We start from the raw sequence: 12,500 nt of genomic DNA, 5'->3' as shown, positions 1-12,500 counted from the left end.
TGTGGCAGGCACTATATTTTGACTTATAACTTCATTTGTTTGTGTCCTTTAAAAGAATAATCTTTTCATGTGCCTGTGCAGGAATCAGTTGCCTGCTTATTATTTGTTAAAATATGCTTCATTGAAGTGCCTATTGTTTGTATGGCAAGTTTTTATTGGCTAATGCAAACTGTACTCTCATTGGCAGTTTAGTTGCCAATGTTGGCTTGGAAGACTACTTTTTTTGAGTGAACTAAGCTCACTGCATTTTTTGGTATGCTGACACCTGTCAGTGTCATTGCATTGTTACCACCTGAACCTGTCTGTACAAGATTCGATCCTTTTGCTGTTTTGGTAAGTGAGATCATGCTAGTATGAATGCTTTATTTTAGTAAATAGATTGACTTAAATGAATTGAATGACAGGACTGTTGAATGAAATTGTTTTATTATAACTGTATGCCAGTTTAGTTAGTTCAGTTTGAATGCTTTGGAATTTAGTTGAAAAGAAGGAATGTGAACATAAACTAGTTTGGAGCCAGCTTCTTTATTTTTGATGGCGTTCATGTTGTTCATAAGTTACTTTCTATTTGAATAATGTGTCTAGGGAAATGTCAGTCTCAATTGCTACTGAAAGAAGGCACATGATGTATTTTTATTATTGAAAACAAAGAGTTGGCTTGTGTAATACCTGAGTTTGATATTTATTTTCATTGTCTACATATATGATGTGCACATAGTAATAATTGATGTAATGCTTGTAGGTTATACCCTGGCCAGACTGAGGAGTGAGAAACCCTCATAACTACAACTACAGTATTTTTGAGGTATGCGATATTTATTATTGCGGTGTGACATTCTTTATTTAAGAATGGAGTTCATGTTAAATTATTCTCAGCATGTCAGATTCACATGTTGATATTGTAAATTGGTTGCATTGTATACATATAATATTTACGTGTATGCCGTTTTGTATCGATGTCTCAGTGAAGCAATGTTGCTGAACTAAATGGAATATTTGATGTATATGTCATACTTCATTTACTTGTGAGAGCTGTAATTTGTTTTAATGTTAATGTGAATCAAATGAGGTAAACTATTTAATTATTTATTGATTTACAATCTTAGAACTTTATTGTACTAGAACACCACGTTTACATTATTTTATTTACATGTGTTTCAGGGTTTTTTCCATGTGATTCTTTATGCCTTATGGTGAATAAAAAGCGAAGTCGGACTATCATCACACCGCCTTGTCTGAGTGCGAGACGGTTACATAAAGACACAGGAATAAATTGTGTAAGCCATATAAATAAATAGTGTAAATTATAGAAATAAAAAGTTCAAGCCATAGGAATAGATAGTTCAAGCCACAGGAATAGATAGTTCAAGCCATAGGAATAGATAGTTCAAGCCCTAGAAATAGATAGTTCAAGCCATAGGAATAGCTAGTTCAAGCCATAGAAATAGCTAAGCCCTAGAAATAGATAGTTCAAGCCAAAGGAATAGATTGTTCAAGCCAAAGGAATAGATAGTTCAAGCCATAGAAATAGCTAGTTCAAGCCATAGGAATAAATCGTTCAAGTTACAGAAATAAATCCTTCCAACCAAATAAATTAACTGTTCAAGCCACAGGAATAAACCGTTCAAGCCATAGGAATAAACCGTTCAAGCCATAGGAATAAACCGTTCAAGCCATTGGAATAAACCGTTCAAGCCACAGGAATAAACCGTTTAAGCCAAAGAAATAAACCGTTTAAGCCATAGGAATAAACCATTCAAGCCATAGAAATAAACCGTTCAAGCCACAGGAATAAACCGTTCAAGCCATAGGAATAAACCGTTCAAGCCATAGAAGCGATAGGAATAAACCGTTCAAGCCATAGAAATAAACCGTTGAAGCCACATGAATAAACCATTCAAGCCACAGGAATAAACCGTTTAAGCCATAGAAATAAACCGTTTAAGCCCTAGAAATAAACTGTTTAAGCCATAGGAATAAACAGTTTAAGCCATAGAAATAAACCGTTTAAGCCATAGGAATAACCGTTCAAGCCATAGAAATAAACCGTTCAAGCCACAGGAATAAACCGTTCAAGCCACAGAAATAAACCGTTCAAGCCATAGAAGCGATAGGAATAAACCGTTCAAGCCATAGAAATAAACCGTTGAAGCCACATGAATAAACCGTTCAAGCCACAGGAATAAACCGTTTAAGCCATAGAAATAAACCGTTTAAGCCCTAGAAATAAACTGTTTAAGCCATAGGAATAAACTGTTCAAGTCACATGAATAAACCGTTTAAGCCACAGGAATAAACCGTTCAAGCCATAGAAATAAACCGGTTAAGCCATTGGAATAAACCGTTCAAGCCACAGGAGTAAACCGTTTAAGCCATAGGAATAAACCATTTAAGCCATAGAAATAAACCGTTCAAGCCACAGGAATAAACCGTTCAAGCCACAGAAATAAACCGCTCAAGCCACAGAAATAAATCGTTCAAGCCATAGAAATAAATCGTTCAAGCCACAGGAATAAATCGTTCAAGCCACAGGAATAAATCGTTCAAGCCACAGAAATAAACCGCTCAAGCCACAGAAATAAATCGTTCAAGCCATAGAAATAAACCGTTCAAGCCATAGAAATAAACCGTTCAAGCCACAGGAATAAACCGTTCAAGCCACAGAAATAAACCACTCAAACCATAGAAATAAACCGTTCAAGCCACATAAATAAATCGTTCAAGCCGCCATAGAAATAAACCGTTCAAGCCACAGGAATAAACCGCTCAAGCCACAGGAATAAACCGTTCAAGCCACAGGAATAAACCGCTCAAGCCACAGGAATAAACCGTTCAAGCCACAGAAATAAACCGCTCAAGCCACAGAAATAAATCGTTCAAGCCATAGAAATAAACCGTTCAAGCCATAGAAATAAACCGTTCAAGCCATAGGAATAAACCGTTCAAGCCACAGAAATAAACCACTCAAACCATAGAAATAAACCGTTCAAGCCACATAAATAAATCGTTCAAGCCGCCATAGAAATAAACCGTTCAAGCCACAGGAATAAACCGCTCAAGCCACAGGAATAAATCGTTCAAGCCACAGGAATAAATCGTTCAAGCCACAGGAATAAATCGTTCAAGCCACATAAATAAACCGCTCAAGCCACAAGAATAAACCGCTCAAGCCACAGGAATAAACCGTTCAAGCCACAGGAATAAACCGCTCAAGCCACAGGAATAAACCGTTCAAGCCACATAAATAAACCGCTCAAGCCACAGGAATAAACCGCTCAAGCCACAGAAATAAACCGCTCAAGCCACAGGAATAAACCGCTCAAGCCACAGAAATAAACCGCTCAAGCCACAGGAATAAACCGCTCAAGCCACAGAAATAAACCGCTCAAGCCACAGGAATAAACCGCTCAAGCCACAGAAATAAACCGCTCAAGCCATAGAAATAAACCGTTCAAGCCACAGAAATAAACCGCTCAAGCCATAGAAATAAACCGTTCAAGCCACAGGAATAAACCGCTCAAGCCACAGGAATAAATCGTTCAAGCCACAGGAATAAACCGTTCAAGCCACAGGAATAAATAGTTCAAGCCACAGGAATAAATCGATCTATGTAGCCATCCAAGTAGCGTTGGTAAGCTAGCGTAGCATGTCACGTGACTCACGTGGGGGGCGGTGATTGGACGGTGGAGAAAGGCCAGAAGTCGGACCGCGCCACGCTGATCTGTGACGCGTACCTGGGCAACCAGAAAGTTCGTTAGAAACTAAACTCACACACTGATGAATTCTCGCTCTCACTTGCTCGTTCACTTAATCAACTGGCTGCCTAATTAATTAATCAACCAATTAACTATCAGAATAAAAACAAACAAGAAAGGTAGGTTGTTGGAACGTTTGTTATTGACAAAACAATACATTCACAAATATATCAACCGTTGGGTACCAAACGTTCCAACAACAACAACCTACCTTTCTTGTTTTTTGATTCTGAATTTTGGAACGTTGGCAGTCTCTTTGTTTTTGGATTTATTCAACCAATTAGCCAGTCAATTAATCTGTTAATCGGTCAGTCAACTAATTTATCTGTCTATCCAGTCAGAAGTCCATTCTCACAGCCAGTCAGTCAGCCAGTCGATCGTCTAATTATCCGTCAGGCTGTCAGTCCATCCATCCATCCATCAATCCATCCATCCACCAATATTTCAATCAATCAACCAATCGATCAATCAATCAATCAGTCAATCCAACCATCCACCCAACCATCCATCTATCTATCCATTCATCTTTCAATCCATCAATCTATCCATCCATCCATCCATCCTTCAACATGTACACGCTGTGATGACGTAAACAAACGAATGACGTGTGCACAGCAGTGACGACATGTCCCTACAGACCTGTGAGGGGGAGGGCGGCGGCGCGGGTTGCAGACGAGAGTGTAGATGATGACGACGAGGACGATGACGAGAAGAGCCCCGCTCCCCCCAGCCACGCTGATGACGATGACTTGTTGCTGAGTGAGTCCGCTCTCATCTGGCATCATCACTGCGGACAGACACACTACAGGTAGAGAGGGGGGGAGGGGGAGTGAGAGAGTGAGAGAGAGAGAGAGAGAGAGAGAGAGAGAGAGAGAGAGAGAGAGAGAGAAAGGGGAGAGAGAAAGAGAGAGGGGGAGAGAGAAAGAGAGAGAGGGGGGAGGGAGAGAGAGAGAGGGGGGGGAGAGAGGGGGAGAGAGTGGGGGAATGAGTCTCATTATCCGCTAAAACGTCTTTTTATGGCTTCTGAATGACACCTACACCGTTCACAGTGCCATGACGTCATTGTATTTGTCAGACAAGTTAGGGGCACACAACTGACAGTGTGGTTACACATTTCATTTCGTTTTCCACGTTTTCCAATTACATGCAAAACTAGTGATGTAGCTTTTCTGTTTTTTGTGCCGATTTTAACGCTGGAACGTTGCTTTGTGAAGTTGATTGGGGGGGGGGGGGGGGGTGTCAGTGCCGATTTTAACGCTGGAACGTTGCTTTGTGAAGTTGATTGGGGGGGGGGGGGGTGTCAGTGCCGATTTTAACGCTGGAACGTTGCTTTGTGAAGTTGATTGGGGGGGGGGGGTGTCAGTGCCGATTTTAACGCTGGAACGTTGCTTTGTGAAGTTGATTGGGGGGGGGGGGGGTGTCAGTGCCGATTTTAACGCTGGAACGTTGCTTTGTGAAGTTGATTGGGGGGGGGGGGGGGGTGTCAGTGCCGATTTTAACGCTGGAACGTTGCTTTGTGAAGTTGATTGGGGGGGGGGGGGGGTGTCAGTGCCGATTTTAACGCTGGAACGTTGCTTTGTGAAGTTGATTGGGGGGGGGGGGGGTGTCAGTGCCGATTTTAACGCTGGAACGTTGCTTTGTGAAGTTGATTGGGGGGGGGGGGGGGGTGTCAGTGCCGATTTTAACGCTGGAACGTTGCTTTGTGAAGTTGATTGGGGGGGGGGGGGTGTCAGTGCCGATTTTAACGCTGGAACGTTGCTTTGTGAAGTTGATTGGGGGGGGGGGGGGGTGTCAGTGCCGATTTTAACGCTGGAACGTTGCTTTGTGAAGTTGATTGGGGGGGGGGGGGTGTCAGTGCCGATTTTAACGCTGGAACGTTGCTTTGTGAAGTTGATTGGGGGGGGGGGGGGGTGTCAGTGCCGATTTTAACGCTGGAACGTTGCTTTGTGAAGTTGATTGGGGGGGGGGGGGGTGTCAGTGCCGATTTTAACGCTGGAACGTTGCTTTGTGAAGTTGATTGGGGGGGGGGGGGGTGTCAGTGCCGATTTTAACGCTGGAACGTTGCTTTGTGAAGTTGATTGGGGGGGGGGGGGGTGTCAGTGCCGATTTTAACGCTGGAACGTTGCTTTGTGAAGTTGATTGGGGGGGGGGGTGTCAGTGCCGATTTTAACGCTGGAACGTTGCTTTGTGAAGTTGATTGGGGGGGGGGGGGGTGTCAGTGCCGATTTTAACGCTGGAACGTTGCTTTGTGAAGTTGATTGGGGGGGGGGGGGGTGTCAGTGCCGATTTTAACGCTGGAACGTTGCTTTGTGAAGTTGATTGGGGGGGGGGGGTGTCAGTGCCGATTTTAACGCTGGAACGTTGCTTTGTGAAGTTGATTGGGGGGGGGGGGTGTCAGTGCCGATTTTAACGCTGGAACGTTGCTTTGTGAAGTTGATTGGGGGGGGGGGGGTGTCAGTGCCGATTTTAACGCTGGAACGTTGCTTTGTGAAGTTGATTGGGGGGGGGGGGGGTGTCAGTGCCGATTTTAACGCTGGAACGTTGCTTTGTGAAGTTGATTGGGGGGGGGGGGGGGGGTGTCAGTGCCGATTTTAACGCTGGAACGTTGCTTTGTGAAGTTGATTGGGGGGGGGGGGGTGTCAGTGCCGATTTTAACGCTGGAACGTTGCTTTGTGAAGTTGATTGGGGGGGGGGGGGTGTCAGTGCCGATTTTAACGCTGGAACGTTGCTTTGTGAAGTTGATTGGGGGGGGGGGGGGTGTCAGTGCCGATTTTAACGCTGGAACGTTGCTTTGTGAAGTTGATTGGGGGGGGGGGGGGTGTCAGTGCCGATTTTAACGCTGGAACGTTGCTTTGTGAAGTTGATTGGGGGGGGGGGGGGTGTCAGTGCCGATTTTAACGCTGGAACGTTGCTTTGTGAAGTTGATTGGGGGGGGGGGGTGTCAGTGCCGATTTTAACGCTGGAACGTTGCTTTGTGAAGTTGATTGGGGGGGGGGGGGGTGTCAGTGCCGATTTTAACGCTGGAACGTTGCTTTGTGAAGTTGATTGGGGGGGGGGGGGGGTGTCAGTGCCGATTTTAACGCTGGAACGTTGCTTTGTGAAGTTGATTGGGGGGGGGGGGGGGGTGTCAGTGCCGATTTTAACGCTGGAACGTTGCTTTGTGAAGTTGATTGGGGGGAGGGGGGGGGGTGTCAGTGCAGATTACACTATGCAGCCCCTACCCCATGTAACATTTTAGATTCTATCTGTTTGCTGAATATGGGGGGAATCGATGGCCTTTTCAGTGCTATAACTGGTTACACATTACACGGTATCATTACAACGATCTGCACTAAAACGTATCTGCTGATTTTTGTTATAAAAAGTATAGTTTGAGATAAATAAGTCGTCCATCAACATAACCCATCAGCACAGCTTCTCGTGAGACCGTACCCATCTTCACCCTTGTCAAGTACCCGGCAACGTGAGAACATACTTCTTCCTCCTCCACTTAGACCCTGGCCATCGTATCCCTTCAACGAGGGACAGACTGACAGCGGTCCTCCCCCCCCCTCTGCCCCCCCCCCCCTCGACCCCTCTCCTGACACCCCACCCCTCTTTTCTATGTGCTCTGTCTTCGTTTTCCTTTCGTCCAGAGGGACGATGCAGACAGCAAACAACAACCGAGAAAAGAAACAAACCGTCGTCGTCCTTCAGTTTTGGCGTAACTCGATTCTTTGTGATTTTGAAGTTTTGTGTGTATTTTCTAAGACAAAGTCAATAATTCTCAATAAGACATATTCTGCAAAATACGACGGCCAATACATGATTTAACATGATGAAATGAAAGTTTTACGCCCTCACGGCAAAGCCATTAGGGGCATGTTACACGGGAAAACCCGGCTTTGTATGAAAATAAAAAATAAAAATGCGGGGGGGGGGGGGGGGGGGGGGGGGGGAAGATGTAGACAGATGGCTGCCGGCTGCTAGAGGAGACCTGAAATGGGCCATAGGGACCGGGTTGGGTCGTCTTGGGTCAGTGCTGAAATGGTTACTTTTTTGGCTGTTGGCCGAACGGACACCCGGGCTTCATATTTTTGCATGCATGTATTCGTGTTTCCAAGGCCTGAGGCTTTCGCTGTGACCCTGGGATCTTTATCGTGCGCATGCGTGCACACGGGGGTGTTCGGACACCGAGGAGAGTCTGCACAAAGTTGACTCTGGGACACACATCCCGCGCCGAACTTGGGGGTTGAACCCACGCTGATAGTAACAACCGGTTTTAAAGCCAGCGCCTCTACCGACTGGGCAAACTCCCCCCCCCCCCCCCAATTTGTTGGGGTCCATGATTTAACAGTCTTTTATTTTTCTTATCCACGCCAGGTACAAATATAAACACTATTTCATAATCAAAATATTCAGTTTTGTCTTTGTACTGAAAACTTGTCTAAAATGAGTGACGCCAAACGACGTCGAAACTTGCATCGGTCTCTCATCGGTCCCTCATCGGTCTCTCATCGGTCTCTCGTTGGTCCCTCATCGGTCCCTCATCGGTCCCTCATCGGTCCCTCATCGGTCTCTCATCGGTCCCTCATCGGTCTCTCATCGGTCTCTCATCGGTCCCTCATCGGTCCCTCATCGGTCCCTCATAGCCATACCGGGATGAGGGACGTTAACAACAATAACCGATTCTGCGTCCCGTTTTGCTCACGACAGCAGTGAAAATTGCACGCATTTTCAAGACGAGAAGTTTGAGTCCCAAAGTGTTTTGTGTGCTGGATGTAAGGGTCTCTGACAGCATTGGAAAAACCAAGCCATGACGATACGTTTTGCTGACTGTCTATCAGGGCTAATTGGCTTTAACTCGGCCTAACGGGCTTTAACTCGGCCTAACGGGCTTTAACTCGGCCTAACGGTTGATTGAAGAGAACACAAATACCAAGCACACAATCAAACTTCTTGGCAAGAATAAAGCAAGTTATCAGCATGCATGAAACAAGAATAAAGCAAGTTATCAGCATGCATGAAACAAGAATAAGTAGAGGTTACATGCCGAGTCTCAGTGATTATTAAAAATAATGGTCGAAGTTAGCGGATCATGAAAAATGCGAGCTTTAGCGAGCTTTTTCATGACCGCGAACTGAGACCATTATTTTTTATAATCACTGAGACGAGGTGTGTAACCTCTTTATTCCTCCTTTCTTCAGTTATTCAAAAAAAAGAGGAGTTTTTTTGCGAAAGTTTGATCGAATCCTATTCTCTCAACCAGTCAACCTGCGCAGGCGATCGATTAATGCGCGGTTGTATAGTTCCGTGCAAATAATTCCATTCTGTTAACACTTCTTGTCAGTTTTCCTATTTTGGACTAAAATCAAGTACACAGATATGCTGTTATTCTGCTGTGGCGGCAAAGGCAGACATTGTGTGTTCTGTATATGTTTTGGTATCGCTTAGGATAATGTATTTTCGTCAAATGGGACTAGCAGACGAACTTTTGCACCCGTGTTCCAACGTTAAAAACTGTATGAAGTTCAGTTTTCTGGGGAAAATAGTGTATGAAACCCCTTTATGTTGTTTAAATTGATGAGATGTGTGCATTTGGTTGCGTGTGATCTGTTTATTAAATGAAATATTGTTGAAAACTGACCGTCGGATTGCAGTCTGTTGTCGAAGAAACTGAGTGAAAAGAAGGGGAACTACTCTTGTCGCTAGACAAAGTATGAGTTACTTAATAATAATAATAATAATAATAAAGTGTATTTATATTGCGCCTATCCCTTACAAAAAACAAAAATATTTGGCTCTAAGCGCATTACAACATGTGAAGGACTTGGTACAATCAAGTCTGACAAGTACAACAGCACAATATACAGTCGGTCTCTTAGGTAAAAGCAGCTTCGACAGTTAAACACTTCTACTAAAAGATCCTCTAACAATTTACAAACATAGTTAAAGAACATCGAGTTAATAGGAATTAAAAAAAAAAAAAAAGGTTCTTATAATAAAACTATCTAGCGAACGACGAAGAAGAAGAAGAATAAAACTATCAATGTCAATGTATAACAAGTCATTCAACGTAAATGGCCAAAGAACAACAATAAAACAATGGTGATAAAACAGTTATACTCAATGGGAAATTGCTTGTGATGAACGGTTTGAGCACGGCAGATCTAGATTCAGAAAACAACCGAACTCATGGATTTTATATGGAGATTCATGTGTTCAGTATGTTTGTATTGTTTGCTCCAGAGATGTATAATACTTCGTACATTAGAGCGTTCGGGACTTTTCAGTCGCAAAAAGTAGTACCGAAACAGAACAACTTCTCAACCCATTGCACTATCGAGGATTCAGGCTGTTGCTGGGTCGTTATTTGTTTGGTTGCTGGGTCATTATCGAAAAATAACTACACCTACAAGTTTACAGAGGTAAAGAAGCAGAGGGGGGAATAAAGCAAGTTATCAGCATGCAAGAAACAAGAATAAAGCAAGTGGTCGATATTGGGGGCCCTTCCTCTAATCAGCCTTGCTAGGCATCTTCCTTATGCTGTCCTGACATGACGTGTTCTGGATTAAATGGCGTGTCAACATGGCATGCTGTTGTTATAAAGACATGCCCTAAGTCAGGGTTTATACTGCGTGAGTGTCAACATGACATGATGTTGTTGTAAAGACATGCCCTAAGTCAGGGTTTATACTGTGTAAGTGTCAACATGACATGATGTTGCTGTAAAGACATGCCCTAAGTCAGGGTTTATACTGTGTGAGTGTCAACATGACATGATGTGGCTGTAAAGACATGCCCTAAGTCAGGGTTTATACTGTGTGAGTGTCAACATGACATGATGTGGCTGTAAAGACATGCCCTAAGTCAGGGTTTATACTGTGTAAGTGTCAACATGACATGATGTGGCTGTAAAGACATGCCCTAAGTCAGGGTTTATACTGTGTAAGTGTCAACATGACATGATGTGGCTGTAAAGACATGCCCTAAGTCAGGGTTTATACTGTGTAAGTGTCAACATGACATGATGTGGCTGTAAAGACATGCCCTAAGTCAGGGTTTATACTGTGTAAGTGTCAACATGACATGATGTGGCTGTAAAGACATGCCTTAAGTCAGGGTTTATACTGTGTGAGTGTCAACATGTCAAACTGTTGCCCCCCACCCCCCCGCCCCCTGATGTACCTCGAAATGTAAACATTTCTCCACAGGGCATCACACCGAAACCCCACGAGTGGCATCGGCGGCCCCTGCATCGTGTTTGGACCCCCCCCCCCCCCCCCCTCTATTATACTTGACCCATTCCTGAAGACAGGATGGCTTATCTTACCTGTGCCGTTGGATCCACTGACGTTGGTCGCCATAGTGACACACCGCGGTCTGTGACCTGCCACACCATATTGACGTGTAAGTGACGAAAGGCAAGGTTCGCCAGCAGAGACACAGATGAGACATCGAGGCAAGACAAACACTACATGACGGTATCCCGTCTTCGCCATCTTGTCATCGTAAATGTGCATTGCTTACTGTGTTCAGAACGTGTCCATAGGCATTTTGCTTGTCATCGTCCTACATGTTGTCTTTGCGTGAAATGATTGTAAACAGCAACAGTGAATACAATCTTCGTAGTCATCATCATCATCATCGTCATCATCATCATCATCATCATCATCATCGTCGTCGTCGTCGTCGTCGTCGTAATCATCATCATCTCATCATCATCATCATCGTCGTCGTCATCGTCATCGTCACCGTCATCGTCACCGTCACCGTCACCGTCACTGTCTCACCGTCACCGTCACGCCGCCGCCACCGCCGTCGCCGTCGCCGTCGTCGTCGTCATCATCATTATCATCATCGTCGTCGTCGTCGTCGTCGTCATCGTCGTCGTCATCGTCGTCGTCGTCGATCCGACATCAATCAGCATTTGTGACAAACGAGCTCGCCTAGCTATTGTCACACCCATCAAGTCTTAGACCTGAAACTATAATCCTAGTCTTCATCTGCAGCAGAAGTAAAATCAAAATAAGCGGCGTTACAATTTCGTTGCGATTAAATTCTTGGTTAAACAACATCCACCAACATGTCGTCAGACTGTAACTTTGACTTTAACGTTGACTTAAAGAGCTATTTTCAATCACAATCCTATCACACACGAACCCTGACTCCAGTCTGTGATCCGCACCAACCTGCTTGTCTTGGCAGAGGATGAAATCTGGTGAGTGCATCCAGTGACAAGGTGTGTGGTGTGTGTGGGTGTGGGTGTATGTAGGGGTGTGTACAGACTGCTGAGTGTCAAACAGTGTTGCACAGAGATGCAACCATTTTCTCTGTGTCCGCATCCCTCTTTTGACGTCTTCACTATTTCACGCCACTACCGTCTCCTCTGACCACCTCTCACAGTCAATGTCACCTTATACGTCATCTGTCCGTGTGTTAATTACGATGAAGACGATTACTTTGCATGTATTACTTTTCCATATTGTTTAACAGTAGTTGTTGCTGTTTCTCACTTCCTGGCAGGCTGAGTTTTGACATGGCTGTATGTCATGTGGCTCGTGGCATTCAATATACATGACGGTGTGTGTGTGTGTGTGTGTGTGTGTGTGTGTGTGTGTGTGTGTGTGTGTGTGCTCGCACGTGTGTGAGACAGACAGAGAGAGAAAAAAGCAGGCAGACAGAGAGACAGACAGACAGACAGACAGACTGACAGAGAGAGAGAGAGAGAGAGAGAGAGAGAGAGAGAGAGAGAGAGAGAGAGAG

At 44.6% G+C, this 12,500-nt stretch overlaps 1 protein-coding gene and 1 long non-coding RNA gene across 2 annotated transcripts in view; one reads left to right on the top strand and one right to left on the bottom strand.

Annotated features, from left to right (window-relative positions):
- LOC138951566 (uncharacterized) overlaps nucleotides 1-11,971 on the bottom strand; it is an 18,628-nt gene extending 6,657 nt beyond the window's left edge. Inside the window, exons 1-4 of the mRNA XM_070323137.1 lie at nucleotides 11,898-11,971; nucleotides 11,068-11,124; nucleotides 4,395-4,542; nucleotides 3,663-3,734 (exon numbers count right to left, since the gene is read on the bottom strand). Of these exons, the coding sequence (XP_070179238.1) occupies nucleotides 3,663-3,734; nucleotides 4,395-4,542; nucleotides 11,068-11,101 (254 nt within the window). The 5' untranslated portion in view covers nucleotides 11,102-11,124; nucleotides 11,898-11,971. The remainder of the gene's footprint in view (nucleotides 1-3,662; nucleotides 3,735-4,394; nucleotides 4,543-11,067; nucleotides 11,125-11,897) is intronic.
- Nucleotides 40-1,251, top strand: LOC138951563 (uncharacterized). The gene is made up of 3 exons (XR_011451173.1): nucleotides 40-333; nucleotides 743-805; nucleotides 1,162-1,251. It is a non-coding gene; the product is annotated as an uncharacterized lncRNA (long non-coding RNA).
- Nucleotides 11,972-12,500: the final 529 nt, after the last annotated feature.

The sequence above is a fragment of the Littorina saxatilis genome, linkage group LG16 (assembly GCF_037325665.1).
Source record: "Littorina saxatilis isolate snail1 linkage group LG16, US_GU_Lsax_2.0, whole genome shotgun sequence".
NCBI lineage: Eukaryota > Metazoa > Mollusca > Gastropoda > Littorinimorpha > Littorinidae > Littorina > Littorina saxatilis.
This window is presented reverse-complemented; position numbering and strand designations above follow the sequence as displayed.